At 43.2% G+C, this 24,523-nt stretch overlaps 3 protein-coding genes across 5 annotated transcripts; all 3 read left to right on the top strand.

Annotated features, from left to right (window-relative positions):
* The first annotated feature begins 87 nt into the window (after positions 1-87).
* On the top strand, positions 88-8,478 carry LOC111949962 (heterogeneous nuclear ribonucleoprotein L). 2 transcript variants are annotated; one of them, XM_023967318.2, is made up of 14 exons: positions 88-198; positions 1,555-1,673; positions 2,051-2,288; positions 2,383-2,468; positions 2,767-2,863; positions 2,969-3,041; positions 5,867-5,902; positions 6,358-6,429; positions 6,724-6,995; positions 7,091-7,212; positions 7,359-7,560; positions 7,661-7,718; positions 7,808-7,915; positions 8,024-8,478. In XM_023967318.2, the coding sequence occupies exons 1-14, from the start codon at positions 124-126 to the stop codon at positions 8,080-8,082; spliced, it is 1,617 nt and encodes a 538-aa protein (XP_023823086.1). In that variant the 5' UTR covers positions 88-123; the 3' UTR covers positions 8,083-8,478. The 2 variants fall into 2 exon arrangements, with proteins under 2 accessions (XP_023823086.1, XP_023823087.1); XM_023967319.2 differs by lacking the exon at positions 5,867-5,902.
* A 94-nt stretch (positions 8,479-8,572) lies between these two features.
* Positions 8,573-14,483, top strand: ech1 (enoyl CoA hydratase 1, peroxisomal). The gene is made up of 10 exons (XM_023967321.2): positions 8,573-8,907; positions 9,435-9,603; positions 10,285-10,373; positions 10,529-10,653; positions 10,764-10,812; positions 10,962-11,026; positions 12,749-12,819; positions 12,973-13,044; positions 13,123-13,273; positions 13,527-14,483. Exons 1-10 carry the CDS (start codon positions 8,874-8,876, stop codon positions 13,629-13,631), a joined length of 930 nt encoding a protein of 309 aa, XP_023823089.1. The 5' UTR covers positions 8,573-8,873; the 3' UTR covers positions 13,632-14,483.
* Positions 14,484-14,715: 232 nt separating this feature from the next.
* On the top strand, positions 14,716-24,309 carry LOC111949964 (thymus-specific serine protease). Of its 2 annotated transcripts, XR_011473842.1 has the most exons (13): positions 14,716-14,916; positions 15,954-16,129; positions 16,622-16,721; positions 16,942-17,071; positions 17,404-17,527; positions 17,656-17,733; positions 17,920-17,967; positions 18,089-18,373; positions 20,949-21,090; positions 22,251-22,430; positions 23,002-23,156; positions 23,461-23,823; positions 23,900-24,309. XR_011473842.1 is itself a non-coding variant. In XM_023967320.2 (12 exons), the coding sequence occupies exons 1-12, from the start codon at positions 14,856-14,858 to the stop codon at positions 23,518-23,520; spliced, it is 1,539 nt and encodes a 512-aa protein (XP_023823088.1). In that variant the 5' UTR covers positions 14,716-14,855; the 3' UTR covers positions 23,521-24,309. The 2 variants fall into 2 exon arrangements, 1 of the variants encoding a protein (XP_023823088.1); XM_023967320.2 differs by having other exon boundaries at positions 23,461-24,309.
* The last annotated feature ends 214 nt before the right edge of the window (positions 24,310-24,523 follow it).

Genomic DNA, 24,523 nt, shown 5'->3' with positions numbered 1-24,523 from the left:
TGCCTTTTAGGCCAATTGGAAACCGTAACGGACTCTTCAAGGCGGGCCCATATGTGTGACTTTTCAGGACTTTCCCGTCCATTTCACACCGTCACCGCTACCAACCTTTTTAACTGGGACAACATGGCTATGGCAGGCCGTTATTACGAAGGCGGYAGGGCAACGAAAAGACTAAAAACCAACGACGGAATGGCAACGGTAAATAATTAATGCTGATTTCATCAGCGTTAACAATAAAATGAATTTAAACGCATGCATTTAAATGTAATCTTTAGTTGTAAATAACAATTTCAGACTCATGACGCGGCGTTACAAAAATTGAGTGCACCCCGTAACGTTAGCTAGCTCGTGCTAGCTTGTTCTCCCGTGTTCCACGATGTTAAACAAAACCACAAGTAATTGTATTGTAGAATAACTTTCGGTTTATTTTATGTTTAACTTAAATTTCCAGTAAACATATCGCTATATAGCTTATTAACTATCTGGCTAACTAGTTCTGTTATTTTTTTCCAACCATTGTCTAGCTAACGTTAACTAGCTAACGTTAGCCTTTTTTTCTTCTTTTTAAATGAATGGGAGTGTGCAATCCAGGCCACGCCATATTTTATGGTAGCTAGCTAGTGGTAGCGTAACGTTATTGCTTTGTTCTAGCCTAGTGGTTTCGTTTTGCCAGGCTCAAACCAACGAACACGAGTTGGTGTTAACTTCGTCTCGGGCCTAACACCCGTGCCAATATATCCAACAAACACCGGCTTCTCGGGCAAAATCACTTAAATAAACCTAACTAGATTCATTATTGACGGGTTCATTGACTTAGCCGGTAACTAACGTTATCTAGCGGGTGAATTAATTTTCTACTTCTCGAATATGCATAACCTTCTGAGACCACGTTCTCGTAATATTACGGATAACAAAATACATTTCCTCATTAATATTCCCAGAATGTTTTGCTGACTAGTTACCCCTATTTCATGACATGTTGGTAGGTAGTTAATATTTCCAGCCAGACTAAACTCAACTCCATGGTGAAGGAAGTTTGATTAACTCCAGCAATGGAGTTTAGTAGAGAGCAGGCTACGTCGATTCGCCAAGGTCAATACTTCAAACCATTTAAATTGAAACGCTTACCTTGTACCTATGTTTGGACTCTGTGGTTACACGCCTTTGTTTGCCGAAATCCATTAAAAAAAATATATAAAACATCAAATACAACCACCGGTTTTCGTTGCGATTCAATTGGCACATGCGCAAACAGTCGGTGGTTGTATTTGATTAACGTTTATTGGGAGTGGATTTCAGAAAACAAAGGCACTTAACTGCAGAGGACACAAGGTAATCGTTTCATAATTGACATTTTTCGAAGTATTGACCATGGACGAATTGATGTAGTCTGTGTTGAATTACACAAAGCTTGGWATCTGCTCAACTCCATTAGTGGAGTTCATAAACTTATTTTACCATGTAGTTGAGTTTATTCAGCTTGCCTCCTGCTATGAGCTGACCAGGAAACATGAGTTTATTGCTTGGATTTAGTTTACCCATTATTTTTTGCAGGAAGGCTATGATGACCCACACAAGACCCTTCCCTCTCCAGTTGTGCATGTGAGGGGCTTGGTGGACGGCATTACAGAGGCTGACCTTGTGGAGGCTCTGCAGGAGTTTGGAGCTATTAGGTGATGAATATGCACATTGCGTAAAAAATATCTTCATGTTTCTTCACGACAATGGGGAAATGGCTCAAGCAGAAGCAGACTGGTACCCTGACTACTTCGCTTACAATGCACACATTTCATGGTCCAATTTTGCTCCACGCAAACACAATCCAACCATTTTATAGTTGGGTACTGTTAAACCAGTAATGGCTATCTTTACCTCTGCAGAGCTTCTGTTCTAACACTTCTATAAAACAATTGATTCAACTCGTGTTCCAGATGAGTAGCTATAATACAAGCTGAAACAAAAGCCTGCTCACCCAGAAGCAATCCGGAGGAGCAAAGCAAATAAATAAACTTTTATGCATCCTTTATTAATATAACCTTTTTGTTTACAGCTATGTGGTTGTTATGCCCAAGAAGCGTCAAGCCCTGGTTGAGTACGAGGATCTGAATGGGTCGTGTACTGCTGTGACGTATGCCAATGACAACCAGATCTACATTTCCGGGCACCCAGCCTTTGTCAACTACTCCACCAGCCAGAAGATTTCCCGGCCGGGTGACCCGGACGATTCTAGAAGTGTCAACAATGTGCTACTTCTCACCATCATGAACCCAATCTACCCCGTTACCACGGTAAAGTGCTGGCCACCTTTACCCAACCTGTTGAGTCTGTTGTGCTGTGTACTTCAATATTATTTCTGATCATTTGAATTACTTCTGTCTACAGGATGTGCTCTACACTGTCTGCAATAACTGCGGCCCTGTCCAGAGGATTGTTATCTTTCGGAAGAATGGTGTTCAGGCCATGGTGGAATATCCTTTGCTGCAAAATACATTTTTCTAAATGACGTATTTTGTGAATCAGTTGCATGCCCGCAGGTAAGCCTTAGTGAAACTAAGACTTCTGGAATTTGAAGTTGACATACTGTCTACTTACCAAATCAGGAAACCAGCAGTCTGAAACATGTCATGTTTGTAGCACATGCTGTATGTGATGAGTGATTAACCAGATTTATTTTTACTAGCACAAAGAGACTTGTTGTGTTATGGTGTCTGTGCGATGTACTGTTCTCAGAACTAGTCTGCATGACCTTTCCTTGACTCTCAACACGTTTGATTCAGTGCAGAGTGCACAGAGGGCGAAGGCCTCCCTCAATGGGGCAGACATCTACTCTGGTTGCTGCACACTCAAGATCGAATATGCCAAGGTAGAGGAACATGCACATTCATAGCCCCGAACAGCGTCTAGTGTTCCATGATATGGACTTGAAAAAATGCTTTGCTTTGGAATTAATTTGTATATTCTCCCACAGCCAACTCGTCTCAATGTGTTCAAGAATGACCAGGACACTTGGGACTACACCAACCCCAACCTGAGTGGTCAAGGTAACGCACACAGCCATCTGTGGTCCTTGCTGACACTACCAGCACCCTTACTGCCACTTTGGGGGAGGGAAGGGGGGTTGGATGGTAGACCTTCAGGGGTAATGCCACTGAGCACAGGAAATGCTCCTTTAACCAGATCAATGTTTACAGGGCTGGGTTGGTATCTTTCTCTCCAGCTGTTATATTGGTTTAGCAAATTACAGTTAACTCTTGCATGGGGCTCCATTTCAGTGGCATTATGACTGAAGTGCTGGTGTGGTCTTCTGGTGATGCACCGTCCGTCACACAGCCAGACACGCTAGGTATGCAAGGAGCAGCTGAATGGCCAGATATTCTTCACTAGAGACTACAGTTATTGCTCAAGGCTTTTAGTTGCACACCTAATATAAAACAGGATGCCGCCCTTGCTTGGAACACCCCGGAGTAAACTCCTTAACCTCAACCCAGTGCTATCAGATCTAAAGATATGTGGTCACTAAGGGTACCAAATCAAGGTCCTGCAGCTTTTCTAGTTTGGCGACGACTGACTCGTAGTAAAACTACCTGACGACAGTCATTTGTTACTCATTAAATGTGAGATAAGGAAGTGTTCTAGGATGTTGCTCATAAATCTCGCCACTGATCCATTAAACTCTTACTTTCTTGTCTGAATACCTGCTTGATGGCGTCTCAGCAAAGTCTGCTAGACGGTGATGTTWTGCCTGTGTAAAAATATATATTGAGTGCTCTATTGTTTTTGCAATGGCAAMCTATYKGATGCACTGCCCATGGATACATCAAGTTGTAAGACTAGACAGTCTGAGCAAAAATACCTTCCTGTTTACCCACTTGAGTCTCTTGTGAAGCTTGCTCTACCAACAGCCAATTGCTCCTTTCATTCCCAGTGCACTCGTCAATGTATAGATCTGTACATCTATACAGGCTACTTTAAGCATTGAACATAAACAGCCACTCTAGCTTCTCGTCGGAACACGTTGGAGCAACACATTTCCATATATGCATCGGAGACACATTGTTGCCGTCATCAACACTACTCCCAACACTACTCCTGCCGTCAACACTACTCTCAACACCACCTCAACCTCCACCGCTCCTACTTCAATAAGGACACATCCACTTTCTGTACCAAACAGAAGGAACACTTAGGACATTGGGGATGGATAGACTGCAAGACCATGGCAGCAGACATGCTTTGATAAACTGACATTTCCCCCCTTCCCCAATCCATCTCCTTCGTGCCGCAACAACATAGCTCCAAAGTCACGAAGACATCCCCTATACCTTTTCTATGGCATGACACATTTTCCATGGGGAGTTTTGGTTGCTGGTACATTGGCACTAAGCTGTGCTTTCCACACCCTCCCAATTTTGAGACCACAGCAAGACATGCCTGACACATTGAAACATGCCATCACCCAGACCTCACCTGCAAGTCATCACCTTACTGTTGACACGGAAGCTTTTTGACTGATACACATCCACAGAAGACCCACCTTATAAAGACAACATCCAGAGACCCGTAGTGACGAGCATGCTCACACAAACACAAAACAGATGAACCATACTGATACAAACCAGTTGCTCAAGACTACACAGCCCTGTCCTGTTCTCTGTACCTGCCTGCCTTTGGTGGTGCAGGTGGTTTTGCTCTCTTGTGCCCTGCTCCTGATGTTTAACACATCAAACACTACTCAAAAYCCTCCGCTCCTGYTGCTGCACTGACTCCATAGATGATTCGCACCGTCACTGTCAGGCTGTAGCCAGTCACATGGGAAGGAATACAACAGACAACTGATGAAGACACTACAAACATGAACAAGCATATGCACATTCAGACAGGCCATATTTTTCTCCTCATACATGCATACCTCATGGAGTCGGGTGTTCTGTTTTGCCTCTTCCCCCCCCCTTCCTTTCCTCCCTATACTGTTTTTGCAACATGCATCCCTGTTTAGTTTCTCCATCTTTTTCTGAATGCAGCTCTCTTGTGGAAATTTGACTTTTTTAGTTCCTGTGTAACACCTTCCATGTGACGCAGGTCTGGCAATTTGCGCCTAATGAGGACCCAGGTCTGATATGTTCCAAATGGCTGCTTTGCGGCCTGCCATTGGCAAGGAGTGTGTTCGATAAGGCACTTGGAGAGTGGACCACCAACCACAATGGAAATTGCCACAAAAAAAGGTGGAAATGTTCTTCCAAAGGGGAGTAAAAGATGAAAAGGATTTAAATGAAAACGGAGAGAAGTAATGGACCCACTGCCAAATAACAGCAAATGTCTCCAGCCTCAATCTTTGTCCTTCAATATATCCATGCTGTAAGTAAACTGATCCCCAGTTTGTTACACAACACACATTCCCATTTCTTACACTTGGGATGTCTTCAAAAATATATTGTGATATTGTCCTTTTTTCCCTGTTTTTTTCCTGTATTTATATGGCATTCCACTCCCTCTGTTCTCAGTGCCACCATATTTCAAAGGTGGCCTTGTAGTGCATTCCCTGTGGGCATTTTGTCCTCCGTTGAAGACTTGTCTGAATAAAGCTGGTGTTTGGGTGGCTCTCCACTAGGAGGCTATATGTATTCTTTTCATTTTTCGAGACTTGTAGACAGATTTGAAATGTGCCGCTTTCTTATTTGTATAACCTAGTTACAATATGAAGATAATGGACTGTGAATGCATTGAAATAGTTTACATTGTAGAATGTTGAAACAGTCAAATTTGTCTAATGCGCCAGTGTTTTTCTTAATTTCTCAACTATCCATGTGTAGGTGAGTGTGTTTAATCTGGCCTGAATTTAATGTGTATGAGATGTGTACCTGTACAGATGCAGAAGCTGATGGCAATGGGAGCAATGCTGGAGGTGTGTTTGCAAACTTACGTTGGCTTCATTCTCACCCACCTCATTCTCCCTTCTACCATATGCTAACAGATTTAAAATGGAGGATGTAGCTGGCTTTCAGGATTCTTAGCGTTTAATTCATTCTTAGCTGTTGTAATGACAGTTTGTTTACACTGAATTCAAGATAWAAAAAAAATGTCACCTTTTGGCATCTGAATACCATGACTGAACCAGTAGATATACAGTACTATAGATAAAAAAAAAAATAATAATAATAATTTGGTCTTGTTGGTGTTATTAATATTCAGTAGTTATTACGCTTAGTGTGCTTTCTCTAGATGTGAGCTATCCTTAATTCTAATTGAACATCCGCTACTGCGCTGCATTGTCATGTCCCCTGTCGTTTCTTGCCAATTTATCTATCGCTCTTCTCTCTTCCCCTTTTTTTCTGCCTCCTGCCTTTATCACCTCCTCAGAAGATGGGAGTGCCAACCCCAACAAGCGTGTGAGGGCGCCGGCTCTGCTGGGAGACCACCCTCCAGAGTACGGTAAGGCTCTTAGGCCCAGGGGGGACACACGTGCTGGCCCTTGTAGTGCTCGCATCTCACTAAATTCCCCTTCGAGGTGCAGATGGTGGGTTAAAAATGGGTACCCCACAGTGGCAGCGAAGTGGTGCGGTATAGTCAATTTTCTTAGCTCACCTGGTAATGGAATGTGCCACCCTTTTATCAAAACCAGATGTTTTTACACATGGTGAGGTTAACCACTTTCTTTGGACATCTATCCTTTGTTCCCATCAAGCTATGTTCCCTGTATGATATTGTGGTCCCTTGTGTTTCTAGCTGGTGGTTACCATGGATACGACGAGAGCGGCTATGGCCCCCCACCACCCCCACATTACAGCGAGGGYCGTCGCATGGGTCCTCCCATGAGGGGACGAGGGGGGGCACACAGCTACGGTGGGGGACCTGGCTACGGCCCTCCCCCTCCACCCCCTGGCGAGTACAGTGCCCACGCAGACTCCCCTGTAGTCATGGTCTACGGTTTGGAGCCTGCCAAGATGAACGCCGACAAAGTGTTTAATGTTTTCTGTCTCTATGGCAATGTGGAGCGGGTAAGTGTGGAGGGAAAGAGGGCAAGCCATTGCAGTAATTTCAATAAGATGCTGCTGGTATTGAGTTGCCCCATGCATCTGATCCCCTACCTCAGGTGAAGTTTATGAAGAGTAAGCCAGGAGCAGCCATGGTGGAGATGGGAGACTGTTACGCTGTGGACCGGGCCATCACTCACCTCAACAACAACTTCCTTTTTGGACAGAAGCTCAGCGTCTGGTGAGATGTTTATCTGAAACGCCTGTTCATTCAGTGCCTTGTCATTTAAAGTTGGTGCTTAATCTTATTTGCTGCCTCTTGCCATAATAAGTGACTGTTCTGTGAGGCTTGTACAAGTTCAGTCTAATGCTCTTCTCCCTTTACAGTGTGTCTAAGCAGCAGGCCATCATGCCCGGTCAGTCTTACGAGCTGGAGGACGGCAGCACCAGCTTCAAGGACTTCCACGGCTCCCGCAACAACCGCTTCACCTCCCCAGAGCAGGCTGCCAAGAACCGCATTCAGCACCCCAGCAATGTCCTGCACTTCTTCAACGCCCAGCCAGACTCATCCGTCGAGATTTTCACTCAGGTGAGTCCCAAAGCACTTCGGGGAACCACTTCATGTATGGAGCAGTGAAATAAAGACCAATATGCCTACAAAAGTAATCAATTGATTGTTTTCTTTTCAGATCTGTGAAGATGTTGGTGTCAAAGCMCCTGCAAATATCAAACTTTTCACAGGAAAGAGTAAGTGTACACTTGAACTTCATTTTGAAACTACGTACTCTTTTGTATGTATGACAGTGGTGCTAAACTGAGTTGGGCTGTCTTATTAGGTGCAGGTCCAGGTGAGCGCAGCTCGTCAGGGCTGTTGGAGTGGGAGTCCATCAACGACGCCATGGAGGCCTTGTCCATGATAAACCACTACCAGATGAAGAACGCAAGTAAGTGTTTGAGATCGAAGCCTATGTATTAAAAAGATCCCTKTTTTATTCAAATGGTGTGGTGATGGCTGTTTTTAGTTTTCTAATCCTTTCTATCTTTCTCTTCAGCTGGCCCGTACCCATACACCCTCAAGCTGTGCTTTTCTACCGCTCAGCATGCAACCTAAATGGCCTMCAGGATCATGGATAATGTTCCACAAACTGTCATCCCTACAGTCTTCACCCCTATTTTGACCTTGTGTGTTTTAGGCCGTTAGTGAGTTTGTCCGCAGTCATATCGATTTGTCCTAATTCTTTGATATTGAGCTCATAAAAGCAAGGTGTGTGAGAACTGGTAAATCACAGATAATTTGAWTTGTTTTTATGCCTGATGGATGAACAAGGAAAGGCTTTTGTATTGTTTCACCTTTTATTACTCTCCCCCCTTTTTTTTTATTGCTGCTTACCATTCGTCTGTATTTAGAGGAAGGAGAGTTTCTTTAGTTGTAAGAAATAAAACTCAATTTCAAGTAGTGCATCTTTTGTTACAGCCCTCAATAAATAAACCTCTTTATGCCAGTTAACTTGGTTATTCAGTGAAATGATACTACAAACACAACTATAGTAATAATTATAATTTAATCATGTATTTGTTCCGTTATTAAACTATTCCGTTCATAAGAGCTAGAAAAGCGACCKTATCTTTCCTCTTTGAATGCCGCATTTTGACTAACTAGATGCTGTAGCTCAAATTGTACAAAGCCAGCTAGTCTAGTGGAACTACTCTTGCGATTGTGTTTACAGCATGCGCTCTTTGCTCACAGTAATAGTAAATACCCTTATCTGCTTTCTATACCTTTTGTGCTTGTAGCGTTGAACAACACTACATTTTTACTTGRCCGCCAGCTGGTTGCGGCAAGTAGACCGACTGCGCCTTTCATTTGTTTCTTGTTCTCGAGTTTGATTTAGTCGAAGGGCTATGACATTCATTATCAGATCAGCTCTCATGAAAAGTAAGTACATTGTTGTGAGTTTTAGAATGCAGTGCTTTGTCAGCTCTTAAATGTAGCTAACGTTAGCTAAATGTSTATTTTGTAGGTCGCATCCGTTCAACTAACGTTAGCTACTTAGCAAGCTACAGTACTAGCAAACTTAGGTTAGGAAGTAGCAAACGTAATTGGTTAGCGCCATAGAATAATTCGAGACTCGGACCAGAGCTTATAGCTAGCGAGGTAACTTATGTAAAAAAATATGTCAACACTTAGCTAGCTGGCTAAGTAACGTTAGCTAGCTAGTAATTACCATCAGCTAACGTAAACCGTGTTTGGTTAGCATCTTGGCTAACTAGGTGAAAGGTGACTACTATGTAACTATTCTGTATAGGAGTGGACAGCAAGGTGGTTTAGTAGGTCGTAGGTCTAAACCGTGCAACTGACTATTAGCGGAAATGTGTTGCGCTCATTCAATATGAATTTGGCTTTGTTGTAATTCATTGTTATTCAATCACCCCTCTCCCTCTCATTTYGGTGCTGATCATCAGACAGGAGTTTATGGCTTCCAGGACTCGGTGCTGTAAGGGCCATATCCTCTCCGGGGGGCCCCACTCCTCCTTTTACCACCCTGTCTGTCAGTCAACCTGCCACTGCTGTCACTCACATAGAGCTGCACCGGCCAGAGAAACGCAATGCCATGAACAAAGCCTTCTGGAGGTAACACCTGGCCCAAACCAGTGGTGGAAAAAATAACCCAATTATCATACTTGAGTTAAAGTACCTTAATAGAAAATTACTCAAGTAAAAGTCACCTAGTAAAATGTTGGTTTCAAATATTTAAATATTAAAAGTATAAATCATTGCCAACCATACGGAACCATTTTCTTGTTTTTTATTTGTTTATGGATAGCCAGGGGCTCACTCCAACACTCAGACATAATTTACAAACTAAGAATGTGTGTTTAGTGAGTCCACCAGATCAGAGGCAGTAGGGATGACCATGGTGTTCTGTTGAGAAGTGTATTAATTGGACCATTTTCCTGTCCTGCTAAGCATTCAAAATGTAACGAGTACTTTTGGGTGTCAAGGAAAATGTATGGAGTAAAAACATTTTCTTAAGGAATGTAGTGAAATAAAAGTAGTCAAACATATAAATAGTAAAGTACAGMTACCCCAAAAAACTACTTAAGTTGTACATTAAAGTATTTTTACYTAAGTACTTTACACCATTGGCCCAAACACAGCTGAAACTTTCCCGCCTTTCTAATTGTACTTTTGTGTAACTCAGCACTACAGCACTGTGTTCCCTTATGAATTCATGTGCATCCTATATTTCTTTGAAAAAATATATTTTCTTCTCTTAACCCTGTCTTCCACCATACATCCATCCTCTTTCAGAGAAATGGTGGAGTGCTTTACACAGATAGCTGAGGACCCGGATTGCCGGGTKGTTGTCGTCTCCGGTGCAGGAGAAGTCTTCACAGCTGGTAAGAGAATTAYGTTTCCCAAAAGCTTACAATTGTCTCAGGTTGAACTGAGTGCTGCTTATCAATAGGCTGTGCCAACAATACACCAAACATAGCAATATACCAGTAATAAGACCGGTATACTATAACCTCTGTCGCATTTTGACTGTGTGTAGGCATTGACTTGATGGACATGGCCAGTGAAGTCTTGCAGCCTGAAGGGGATGACATGGCCAGGACTTCCTGGAACATGCGACGCATCATCGCCAAGTACCAGGAAACCTTCAGCGTCATTGAACGGGTCTGTATATGAACTTGTGAAATACTTACTCCTGCACAATATGTTAGGGGTTGATAGTGAACAAGTAGGAAAATGCATTCTCTTTCCCACCATCACCTTTCTACTTGTAGTGTCCAAAGCCAGTGGTTGTGGCAGTGCAGGGAGCTTGTGTTGGAGGAGGTGAGTTTTCGTGGTATATTACTGATTTGCTTGTCACCGTGAAGCCTTGCAAAGYTTTCATATATTATTTACAAAATGTGACTGTTTCTTCTCCCGTGAAGGTGTTCTGTAATGGCTTGTCATGTAATAACATGTACGTGTCCTGTTAGGAGTGGATCTGATCACAGCCTGTGATATCCGTCTCTGCACTCAAGATGCCTGGTTTCAGGTGAAGGTAAGTGRGCTTAAATACATCTCCTCAGCCCCAATGACCGTCTCCATGAGGACCAAGGTCCAGGGGACATCTAAAGGTCTTTGCAGACTTTACGTCAGATTCAGCCTTTTTACGATTATCACTTCACACTGCGATCAACCTGGCCAGATTGTACAATTTGCTTCAGTTCTGTCATCACATTCTGCGATTGGTTTGCGAGGCTCCGTCAGCCGACGTAGGATACATCAACTGCAGCGGTGTATTTCATCTSCGCATGTGCCAGCAGCGCAAGCTTCACTATGCTTTTGCCCCGAGCTAAGTGAGTTTTGAAAAACTAAAAGTATTCATCTTAGAAATAGCTTTCACATACAAACTTCATRTGTCGAACTCACAATCAAATAAGCTTCCCCAAAATAACATGGCCGCTGTGGTAAAGCACTTATTTTGATTGGCCATTTTGAGCATTTATCAAAATCCAATCAGGTAGCCAGATATCAGATGTCATGTAAACAAGGTTATTATGGAAATCGCTCTTCTTGCACTGCATGAACATTTTTAAATCAAACTATTATATTAATCTGACTATTCACTATTGTAGTATTGTGTGCATACTCAGTGCCGGCCGTGTTCCTATGGGTCAGTCACCAGGATCGGCTCGTAACATCAGCCACACTACACGATAAAGGCCCAAAAATGTGGACACTGCCAGAACTTTGTCGAAGACTACGACCGCACGTATTGGTACTTAATCAGCAGACCTAAACCCTGTCACACTGAACGAGCCAAGACGTAGTGGTACTGAATCCAGCAGACCTAGGACCTGCACACTGAACGAGCCAAGACGTAGTGGTACTGGAATCAGCAAGACCTAGACCCTGTGACACTGAAACGACCCCAAGACGTAGTGGTACTGAGTCAGCAGACCTGGACCCTGTTACACTGAACGAGCCAAGACATAGTGGTACTGAATCAGCAGACCTAGACCCGTCACACTGAACGAGCCAAGACGTAGTGGTACTGAATCAGCAGACCTAGACCCTGTCACACTGAACGAGCCAAGACGTAGTGTACTGAATCAGCAGACCAGACCCTGTTACACTGAACGAGCCAAGTTAGTGGTACTGAATCAGCAGACCTGGACCCTGTTACACTGAACGAGCCAAGACATAGGTACTGAATCAGCAGACCTAGACCCTGTCACACTGAACGAGCCAAGACGTAGTGGTACTGAATCAGCAGACCTAGACCCTGTCACACTGAACGAGCCAAGACGTAGTGGTACTGAATCAGCAGACCTAGACCCTGTTACACTGAACGAGCCAAGTGTAGTGGTACTGAATCAGCAGACTAGACCCTGTTACACTGAACGAGCCAAGGCGTAGTGGTACTGAATCAGCAGACCTAGACCCTTTACACTGAACGAGCCAACATTATGTGGTACTGAATCAGCAGACCTAGACCCTGTCACACTCAATGAGCCAAGACGTCCAACCATCATTTATGACCTAAGAATTTGCCCATGACGTGGACATTTTGTCTGGGACGGCAAAATCGTGGCATAAGACAGCTAAAATCGTGCAGTCTACAAAGGCTGTAACTGGTATCTGTTTTCATTCATGTGTTTTCTGTAGCAACCACCAGGGGGACTCTCATAGTGAAGAAAAGGCAGAATGATAAGAAAAATGTACTAGTTAATCCTGCTTTGTATCTCTGAGTGATGTGAAAGGTCTGCCTTTCTTACAGGAAGTAGATATTGGCCTAGCAGCTGACGTTGGAACTCTACAGCGCCTACCTAAAGTCATTGGGAGCCGGAGGTAAGAGCAAGCATTTGATATGCGTTCATTACACCATAATGCTGCGTGGTAGTCCCTCAGCTTGCATTCATAAACCAAGGAACACTGAGTGCTTCCCTGTATTGTTCTGAAGAGAGATCCCTTATCATATGTATCATCTTCTTTCCTCTCCAGCCTGGTGAATGAGTTGGCTCTGACAGCGAGGAAGATGTACGCCGATGAGGCCAAAGAAAGTGGATTAGTCAGGTATGAAAACAACGTGTGCGTGTATTTGTTGTGTATGTGTGTTGGTTTTGGGTACTCATACACTCTTTTCCTGTGTAGCCGTGTATTTCCGGACAAGGAGGCGATGTTGGCTGGAGCTCTTGAGATGGCAGGGGAGATAGCAGGCCGCAGCCCTGTGGCTGTCCAGGGAACCAAGGTCAACCTGATCTACTCCAGAGACCACAGTGTGGCAGAGGGCCTGAACTACATGGTGAGGCTCAGTACTACAATGATGCTCACAACATCACACACGTCACCGTGGCAACAACATAGGCTATCAAGAACACAACCCAGTATAGATAACGATGTCTCGTAAACAAATGTAGTGTTCTGATAAGGTGGGTGGGATTTTTAAAAAGTAGATGTCATTGGAAGTCCAAAATCTGAAATGTAAAAATAAATAAAAATGAGAATGAATTACACAATGAGGCTGAGAGTTCAGTCTGTCTCTCTCCTGTCTTCAGGCAACGTGGAACATGAGCATGCTGCAGACGGAGGATGTCATGAAGTCAGCTGCAGCCGCCATGGAGAAGAAGAGTCCTAAAACAATAACTTTCTCCAAGCTCTGAAGCTGAGGAGCAGAAAGAGGCTGAAGTGCAGCTTTTCTTAGCCGAGGAGGAATGGATGGAGGGCCGGTGTAGAAAGTTAAATTAAAGAGATTATCTACTTACCCTGAGTCAGATGAACTAGTGGATACAATTTGTATGTCTCTGCGTCCAGTATTAAGGAAGTTCGAGGTAGTTTTGGGCGCTAGCGATAGCTTACATTAACATTAGTGCTGGAAGTCTTTGCTGTACCCGAACACTTCCAGTGTTTGCACTCTAGCATGCTAGCTGTACCTGAACACTTCCCGTGTTTGCACTCTAGCATGCTAGCTGTACCTGAACACTTCCAGTGTTTGCACTCTAGCATGCTAGCTGTACCTGAACACTTCCAGTGTTTGCACTCTAGCATGCTAGCTGTACCTGAACACTTCCWGTGTTTGCACTCTAGCATGCTAGCTGTACCYGAACACTTCCAGTGTTTGCACTAAGCTAGTTAATGTTGGCTCGCAAAACTACCTCGTAACTTCCTTCATACTGGACGCAGAGACATGCAAATAGTATCCACGAGTTCATCCGTCTCTGGGTAGGTTGATAAAATGCCAAAATGACCAACTATCCATTTAAGCTAATATGAAAAGTACTTATTTCGCCTCCTGCAGATGCATATGTTTGTGTGTTGGTGCCTTGCTGTCAGTCAGAATCACCAAAGCAGAGCTGTCTGTAAACTGTAAAGAGTTAGTGTCCTCTCTCTTGCTAGCTCCACATGCAGGATTCAGGTTGGGTACTCTACCAACCAGCATCACACTTTTGTAAATCTATAAAAATGATTGCATCATAAAAACTTGTATTTTAATTTTTTATAAAAGATGAACTGAGCCTAAGGGTCCTGTTTCAACATGTTAAGTGTTAGTGCTGAGTTTTAGGCTTTGTGCATACAATTCAATACCTAAATGTGAAGTGTATGCATCTTTCACCAAGCCAATGCCCATAGTGTCGTTATAGTTTGGACCACTGCCACCGTTGGAGGAGATATGCCTATTGCCCAGACTCACTTGCTGCGTCTTGATTACGCTCAACTGGCGACTTGTTTACTATAAATACCCACAGTGGGCATCAGGGGAGCCCGGGTGGACTAAAAACGTTGGTCACGCCTTAAAAGCAAGCGTTCTCCTCGCATTGAGACGGCAAGGTTGTCTGACCATAGTGTAGACCTATATCAGTAAAGAGGTCGTAGTTGGAGGCCTGAAGATGCTTCTGTCTCCCATCCGTTGTATCATCCTTCTTCTCCTTGTGAACTTCGTCTATTCTGGTACGTTAACGATCCATAATGAACTGATCATTTAAAAAAATACTCAAATGATAAAATGAGGTAGGGCAGAGTTGGGTAGGTTGAGCCACCCTTGTTCCTAGGAAACGATACACAAAATTAATAATTTGACCAAATATGCAGTAAGAGGTCATTTCTGAAGGAAGAAAACGCATGGTAAAAAAGTGGTAAACAAGTTTCGTTCAAAAACTGTTTTTCGTCAAGTTAATTTAATGTGTTAGAGGTTTCATGATGCTTGTAATGAAACAAAAGTAGATCATTTTAATATTGTCCTATACATCAGTTGGGGTTTCTAAGCTCCGATATGAGGTTTTATACCTAGCATGAAAGTACATGTATCTGTATCATGTATCTGTGTGGGCTGATATAATATACACTTTGATTGTATATAATTTTTATTATTGAGGTGAATCCATAAAATTGTGGTATTCATAGAAATGAAATTGGCTAATCTAGAAGCTATATTTATATAGTTATGTGAAATTGGCTGCTTAAAAATTGAGCACCTTCTATAGCAATAAAAGTGTATTCTGTTCCTAACTAATACATGGTTTATTAACACTAAGTATGTATTGAATTATAATACAACCCATGAAAAATAAAATAAACATGGGCTTGGCTGTCGGGTATGAATTAGACCGATAAGGTTGTGGCAGAGGGTTATAACTTATCAGCAAAAGCCATGTGCTGAGACCATCAGGAATAAATACAAAATTGTATCCAATCCAAAAAAATGTATGTGACACGTTTAGATAGCCCTTTTTGTAGAACGAAATGTGAGAGATAATTGTCGAAATTGTTAAGGAGTTGCATATGCGCACATTCAGATGTTCAAGTCTAAGGAGGCTCTCGTGGTTTGACCAACAAATACGTGCGTAATTTAGGTCCATATGTGACTTTACGCGCAACTACAAACGATTGAGCTTCTCGTATTATCTCTATAATTGCCCGTCCTGTATTCCTGTCGTTCTTGCTGTGCACAGTGCATTGGATTTCATATCACATTTGACATTTCATAGGACGAGTTCTGAGGAAGATCAAGGAGCACGTGCGTAAAATCCAGTATGAGAAAGCGAAGAAGAATGTGCTGATGAGCGCAGTCAACGGGCATAAACCCATGAGCCAAGTGAGAGACGGGAAAATTCACCAACCCCTGAACCACTTCGACAGTCAAAACGATGAAACATTTCCTCAGGTGACCCACCACCGATACGTGCACCTACAGTGAGGTCCAAATGTATTTTTGGTTGTTTTGGCTCTGTACTCCAGCACTTTGTATTTTAAATGATACAATGACCATGAGTTCAACGTGCAGACTGTCAGCTTTAATGTGAGGGTATTTTCATCCATATAGCGTGACAGCACTTTTTGTACGTCGTTCCCCCATTTTAGGGAACCAAAAGTATGAGGACAAATTCACTTATATGTGTATTGGAGTATTCAAATGTTTAGTATTTGGTGCCATATTCCTAGCGCGCAATGACGTCAGCTTGTGACTACAAACTTGTTGGATGCGTTTGCAGTTTGATTTGGTTTGGTTTCAGAGAATTTGGTGCCAAATAGAAATTAATGGATAAATAATGTATTGTGTCATTTTGGAGTCACTTTTATTGTAAATGTTTAGAAATTTGCAGCTCCCCCCCCCTCTCTTGTTCTCTTGCTTCCTTTCACCCTCTCTCTCTCTCAGAGGTTTTTCGTGAATGAAGCCTATTGGGAGCGTCCTCATGGCCCAGTGTTCCTGTTCATCGGAGGGGAGGGCCCCATCTCTGAGTTCAATGTGCTGGCAGGTACACACAAAGCTCCCCCGTCACGCTCTTAAGTAATATGAAAAGAAAATGGAAATGCATTGACACGATAAGTTAGGCTTACATAGGTGTTATGAATTTGATACTTGTATTTAGTTACAAGTCAATGCCTGTTCTTTGTTTTTTGTGTCGTTGATACCTCAACCAACTCTTAACCTCCCCCTATTTTTCCTCTCCGCTCCTGCTTTGTGTGTATCTGTAGGCCACCATGTGGACATGGCTGAGGAGCACGGGGCCCTGCTTGTGGCCCTGGAGCATCGTTTCTATGGCGAGAGCATCAACGAAGATGGCCTGGAGACTGAGAACCTGGGAGACCTGTCCAGCCAGCAGGCGTGAGTACTGGTGGGAAGAGGGAGTCAATGTGTTGACGTTGAATCAATGTGGAAAACTGATTGGATTTGCAAAACGTCATCAACGTGTGGGTATTTCGTATTTTTAATTAACCCAACTTTGAACCTAAATCCAACGGCAAGGTGCCATTTTTGGTTGATTTCAAGTTGAATTCACATTAGTTGACAACTCAACCAAATGTAAATCAAAACTAGACGTTGAACTGATGTCTGTGCCCAGTGTGTTGCTACTTGATGTCGGCAGAGAGCTTTTGAGTGGGCTTGAATTGGGCAGACATTGAATTGCATTTTCTCTGCCATCTCTTGGATTCCAGTCTTGCCGACGTCGCAGAATTCCATCAATACATCAGCGATCGCTTTGACCTCTCTGACAAGAATACCTGGATCAGCTTTGGAGGTTCCTATGCTGGGGCCTTGTCTGCCTGGCTCAGGGGAAAGGTACAGTAGAGATAAAACAACACTGTCTATATTTATACTTATGACTGGACAGCAGTGTTACTGTATGCTGGTCTACTCTATTCCATGGTAATAATACTAAATAATGTTCTCTGTTCCTGCTCTTCCAGTTCCCTCACCTGGTCTACGGTGCTGTGGCCTCCTCTGCTCCTGTCAAAGCCAAACTGGACTTCTCCACCTTCAACAAAGTAAAGATCTCATCATTAGTATTAATTGTAGTAGTGGTAGTAGTAGTTGTAGTAGTGGTGGTAGTTGCAGTAGTAGTAGACAAACTAGTAACTGTGGCACTATTTATAGTGTTAATAGAATGGTAGATGTGATGTTCAGCTGTACAGACCACGGTGAAAACATACCCTGGTGGTGCTCTCTTCCAGGTGGTGGGTCTGAGCCTTGCGGACGAGGACGTTGGAGGTTCAGATAAGGTATGACAGCATTTACAGTAGATGTGGGTGCTTGACATCATGTGTTGGAGTGTCTGACTGTATGAGTCTCCTACTGTGGGATTTGACTCTCTCTGTCACTGTCTCTCTCTCTCTCCTCCAGTGTGTGGGGGACATCTGGGAGGCCTTTGCTGCCGTGGAGGCCGCCCTGTTTGCAGGGAATGCCACTGAGGTGGGGAAGGACTTTGAGTGCTGTGAGATCCCTGAGGATCTGGAGGACCAGATCGAGCTCATGCAGAGCCTGGCCGACATCGTCATGGGAACCGTGGAGTACAACGAGGAGGGGGGAATCCTGACTATTGAGGAGATATGTAAAATAATGACCAATGAGACAGAGACCTACGATTCGGAGACTGAGGCATACGACCGGCTGATCAAGCTGGTGCAGGTATGAGGTGTATTGTGTGTGTACACACACCACACACACACACACACACACACACACACACCAAAAAAAAAAATCATTGATTAACCAGCAGAGGGCTGTATTGATCTACAGTTGTGCATCGCCTTGACTGATCTATTCAAATTGTATTTGTCACATGCGCTGAATACAACAGGTGTAGTACACCTTCCCGTGAAATATTTACTTACAGGCCCCTCACCAACAATGCAGTTAAAGAAATAGAGTTAAGAAAATATTTACTAAATAAAGTAAAAAAGTAAACACAATAAAATTACATAACAAAAACTAAGCTATATACAAGGGGTACCGGTACTGAGTCAGTTTGCGTGTGGGTATCTGTCTCATAGCTTGGGGGTAGAAGCTGTTAAGGAGCATTTTGGACCTAGACTTGGCGCTCCGGTACCGCTTGCCGTGCGGTAGCAGAGAGAACAGTCTATGACTTGGGTGACTGGAGTCTTTTACAATTTTTTGGGCCTTCCTCTGACACCGCCTAGTGTACAGGTCCTCGATGGCAGGAAGCTTTGCCCTAGCGATGTATTGGCCATACGCACTACCCTCTGTAGCGCCCTACGGTCGGATGCCGAGCAGTTGCCATACGAGGCAGGGATGCTCTCGATGGTGCAGCTGTAGAACTTCTTGACGATCTGGGGACCCATGCCAAGTCTTTTCAGTCTCCTGAGGGGGAAAAGCTGTTGTCGTGCCCTCTTCACAACTGTCTTGGTGTGTTTGCACCATGATAGTTTGTTGTTGATATGGACACCAAAGAACTTGAAACTCTCGACCTGCTCCACTACAGCCCCGTTGATGTTAATGGGGGCCTGTTCGGCCTTCCTTTTCCTGTAGTCCACGATCATCTCCTTTGTCTTGCTCACATTAAGGTAGTGGTTGTTGTCCTAGAGGCGAAAGAAACGCACACCTATTTAGGCGAGGTGTTGGCTAGCGGAGTTGAACACTTGAAAAATTAAAGGAGAGCCGCACACTCTAGGAGCTCAGATACAATAATTTAATAACCTACGTTTCGACAGACAAGCTGTCTTCATCAGGGTATAATGACAAACACTGCGGGTCACTAGTTTATATAGTGTCAAAGGACACACACAGGTGTCTGTAATCATGGCCGGTTGTTTCCTGATATCATTGGTTAATCTTCAGATATCAAAATAACAAACCAAAAACATGGATAGCATATGATCATAGATACAATTTGGCTGCATAGCCCTACAAACATTTACAATAGCAAAATCACAATAATCACAAGAATGGCTTCAGATCAAAGTCTACGTTGAGAACGAAGGGAGCAAGCGTCTTTAAATTAAAGATTCAGACAGCCTCTCGTTTTAACAATAAATTGTCGAGGTCACCCCCTCTCCTAGGGAGGGTGACAAGTTCGATGCCGATATAACGTAGGGACGAAATCGAGTGGTTTGCTTCCAAAAAGTGGGCTGTAACTGGGTAAGTCAAGTTTTTGCACCTAATGGTGCTACGATGCTCCGAGATTCATACTTTTAATTTGCGCTTTATTTTACCCACATAATTTTTTAACACAAGGACAAGTTATAAGATAAATAACTGCCTTAGTGGATCACGTGATAACACCTTTAATTGGGATCTGTTTCCCTGTTTGGGGGTGTTTGAAGGATCTACATTTATAAGTACCATTGCATTGAGCACAGCCATTACACTTGTACTTTCCGTCCAGTAGGGGCGCAAATAGACGTTGTGCAGGGATATATTGGGGTGGTAAATCAGAGTTTACCAGTTCATCTCTGAGATTTCTGACCCACTAGAACACGATCAAGGGAGGGTCTGAAAACACATTACCGAGACTATCATCGGCTCTTAGAATGTGCCAATGTTTGTGAACGATTCCCATAATTTATTCAGAGCACTTTGAATAGCAGGTAGTTAGAACGCAAGAATGCTTCTTTTTGCGAGACTGTCCTTGACAAAGATCATGTCTCGGTTTGTTTTGAATTTTCTCAATGGCAGTATTAATCTAACCATTTTTGTACCCCCTCTCTTTGAATTTTCTTTGCGTCTCAGCCATATTTCTGTCGAAACCTGATTTGTTTTTTGCAAATTGCAAGTGGTTGTTGTCCTGGGACCACACTGCCAGGTCTCTGACCTCCTCCCTATAGGCTGTCTCATCGTTGTCGGTGATCAGGCCTACCACTGTTGTGTCGTCAGCAACCTTAATGATGGTGTTGGAGTCATGTTTGGCCATGCAGTCGTGGGTGAACAAGGAGTACAGGAGGGGACTAAGCACGCACCCCGGAGGGGCCCCGGTGTTGTGGATCAGCGTGGCAGATGTGTTGTTACCTACCCTTACCACCTGGGGACGGCCCATCAGAAAGTCCAGGATCCAGTTGCAGAGGGAGGTGTTTAGTCCCAGGGTCCTTAGCTTAGTGATGAGCTTCGTGGGACTATGGTGTTGAACGCTGTAGTCAATGAACAGCATTCTCACATAGGTGTTCCTTTTGTCCAGGTGGGAAATGGCAGTGTGGAGCGTGATTGTAGAACAGTCAGGGAACACTGTTACTGTGTGTGTTTGTATTAGATCTTCCGGGCCACAGGCGAGGAGCCCTGTCTGGATGCGTCCCACAAGCAGACCATCGAGGACCTGAGTGACACCAATCTGGACTCTGCCTACAATGGAGAGAGACAGTGGTACTACCAGACCTGCACCGAGTTTGGCTTCTGTGAGTACCGCTCCACCACACAACACTGTCACTCCTAGAGGAGATACATTGGGGTACGAAATGATTCACACCCTTGATAAAGATGAGCAATAATGACTGTAAAAAATACATCATTCAAATACTGAGCTACATTATATTGTATGCAAAAAAAATTGGGAAATTATATTATTTTATACTAAAACAATTTTATACTAGAACAACAAAGAGATTTTGTTTAAGAAGTAATAATTGTTTTTCTCTATAACAGGTAGGACATTATTATAAACATTATTTACACCCCTAAAGATTCCTGTAAAAAAAGTAGTCAAAAGTTTAGTATTTGGTTGCATATTCCTAAGAACATGTTGGATGCGTTTGCAGTTAGTTTTGGTTGTGTTTCAGATTATTTTGTGCCCAATAGAAATGAATGGTTAATAATGTATTGTGTCATTTTGGAGCCACTTTATTGTAAATAAGAATGTTTTGAAACACTTCTACAGTAATCTGGATGCTACCATGGTTACGGATAATCCTGAATGAATCCTGAATCCAGAATGAATCTGTAATCATGTTAGCATCCAGATTACTGTAGAAGTTAAGGAATATGGGACCAAATACTAACCTTTTGACTATTTAATTTATAAGAATCTTTAGGGGTGTGAATATTTTTGACCACTACCTTTGAGAGAAAAAATGACTTTTTAAACATCTTTCTCTGATCAATAGCATTAGTATAATCATATATCATTTCCCATTTTTTTGAGCATACAATGTAGCTCAGTATTTGAATAATTTATTTTATACAGTCATTATTGCTCATCTTTATCAAGGGTGTCAATAATTTCGGGCTCCACTGTACATTTACCAAACTTACGTTCCCACAGAGAAGCAAGGTGTTTGTTTCAATCAGTGAGTTGAGTGCTCACAGCACTGGAGGGTAAAAAAACAAAAAACAGTCCAGACTCCAGAGTTAATTTCCCCCTAAGCAGCACATTTATAAGCCAAATGCATTAACACTAGCTGTGCAAAGCTCCCACTCTTTGGTACAGTATCACTCATTATGGGATCTGTATTATTGTATGCCCATAGCCACTCAGCTGTATCTTACATTACAGAAATAGAATTCAATAGGAATTCATTGTATTTCTATGGCTTACCTCATCATTGTTTTGTTGTGACAGTCCAGACGTGTGAGGACGCCAGCTGTCCCTTCTCCCGCATGTTGACCCTGCAGGCTCAGACTGACCTGTGTCCTGAGGTGTTCAACATCCCCCAGCACAGTCTGCCCGGACACATCGCCTTCACCAATAAGTACTATGGAGGAGACCACCCCGACACTGACAGGGTGCTCTATGTCAATGGTGAGCAGAGACTTCACAGATAGATACAGTAGATAGGCGATGCCTAACCAGCTGCACAACTGAATGCATTCAGCCGAAATGTGTCTTCCGCGTTTAACCCAACCCCTCTGAATCAGAGAGGTGCTGGGGGGGGGGGGGGGGGGCCTTCATTGACGTTATCGGCGCCCGGGGAGCAGTTGTTGTTTGAAGGCAGAATGGCTTGGGGATCCGAACCAAGCGACCTTTCGGTTACTGGCCCAACCACCGGATAGATGGATAGATGGATAGATAGATAGATGGAGGTTTAAACCATTACCTCTCAGTACATCATAGTGTAATTTATACCCACTGGCAGTGAATCAATGTGCTGTGTCTATGTGAGTGATTGTGTGACAGCAGAGGTGGTTGGTGGGAGGAGGACGGGCTCAAAGTAATGGCTGGAATGGAATCAATGGAATGGTATCAAACATATGGAAACCACATGATTGACCAGCCATTACAATGAGCCCATCCTCCTATAACTCCTCCCACCAACCTCCTCTGTGTGACAGTGAGTATATGACCTGTCCCTCTGGTCTGTGACCTCTGTCAGGTGACATTGACCCCTGGCGTGAGCTCAGCGTTCTGGAAGAGGACTTGGACAAGGAGGACAAAGACATGGCCATCCTCATCAAGGGCACCTCCCACTGTGCCGACATGAACCCCGGCGGCGCTGCAGACCGCCCCGCCCTGAAGCAGGCCCGCAAAGTACGGCACACGGCAGGCTAGACAACACTAAGTTGATGTAACTGAGAGAGACTCTGACTGTGAGCTTTGGTGGCACATGAAGAGTAATGTGTGCTTCAGAACTGTATGTCTCGATTGAACACTTTGGGCCGGTTTCCCAGAAACAAAAAAGCATGGTCAATGGTCAATAGCTTGTTAGTCCAAGACTAAACTAAATCTGTGTCCAGGAAACTGCCCCATTGTCTATCTCTTATGTCATTAGTGAATATTATTTTTAAACTTCTCTTCCCCTCATCCTGATCTGTCTTTTCTCTCTGGTTGTCAGGCCATTGAGAGGAAAGTTGCCAAGTGGCTGAAGGAAGCTGCCTGGAAGCTTGTGGGCTGATGGACCCAACGACAGGTCACCTGATCATCTGACCGTCCTGACCATCACTCAGCCAATCAAGCTTTGGGCAGTGAATCACATGCTGCTGTGGACTGAGCCCCTCTCTTCATGTTTCTCCCCATGGGTCAGGTCCTCTAAGGTGGTGTTCTTCTGTTTTTTTTCTAACATTCTTCTAGTGTTTTTCCTATGGTTTTTCCTGGTGTTTTCCTAACGTTTTTCCTGGTGTTTTCCTAACGTTTTTCCTGGTGTTTTCCTAACGTTTTTCCTGGTGTTTTTCCTGGTGTTTATCCTATTGTTTTTCTAGTGTTTTCCTAACTAGAAGAATGCTAGAAAAACGTTTTTACGTTTGTGGTTTTCTAACGTTTTTCTAACTTTTTAGTGTTTTTCCTAACGTTTTTCTAGTGTTTTTCTAGTGTTTTTATAGCGTGCTTGAATTTACTCCAGTATATAAGTTATAGATTTATATTTTAATAGACCGTTTTAGTAATTTTGGGAAACACTTATAATGCTGTACACAGTATTTAAGTTTCCTAACTACGTACTAGTAGCGTATAGCTAACCAGAGAGTCTCAGTATAAGACGACTTTAACATTATGGAGTGTTCTAAGGTTTACAGAATGTTCACACATACATTTTCCTTTGTCTGGATTCAGTGAAGTTATCTCAGATAATACATTATCTGAATGTGTTTGATAAAGCTTTGTAGCTTGTGTGGATCTTTATAGGAGGAGTTCATTTGATTTAATCCTGCGAGTTGGAAAAGTATCATCAATAAAAGTTTGCTGATAATCTGGTGTCTGTTTTCTGTGGATTGTGGGATATTGTTGTTGACTGAAATTCAGTTTAAGAGATATTTTACCCCCAAACTATTTTTTGTATTTTGTTCATTAGCCCACTGTTACTACAATCCCAGAAGAATGTGCATGTCAGCAGTCGAGTTTCAGTACAGAGCAAAAACTGTGATGATGCAAATTATATTCAAATGACTAAATACTCAAAGATA

The sequence above is a fragment of the Salvelinus sp. IW2-2015 genome, linkage group LG22, assembly GCF_002910315.2.
Source record: "Salvelinus sp. IW2-2015 linkage group LG22, ASM291031v2, whole genome shotgun sequence".
Lineage (NCBI taxonomy): Eukaryota > Metazoa > Chordata > Actinopteri > Salmoniformes > Salmonidae > Salvelinus > Salvelinus sp. IW2-2015.
Note: the sequence above shows the minus strand (reverse complement) of the source record. Positions and strands in the feature narration are given on the sequence as shown.

Coding starts and splice junctions, on each gene's coding strand:
- LOC111949964 (XM_023967320.2), top strand. CDS start 14,856: ATGCTTCTGTCTCCCATCCGTTGTATCATCCTTCTTCTCCTTGTGAAC. Junction 17,734..17,919: donor ACTTCTCCACCTTCAACAAA/GTAAAGATCTCA, acceptor GCTCTCTTCCAG/GTGGTGGGTCTGAGCCTTGC. Junction 22,431..23,001: donor CAGGGTGCTCTATGTCAATG/GTGAGCAGAGAC, acceptor GACCTCTGTCAG/GTGACATTGACCCCTGGCGT.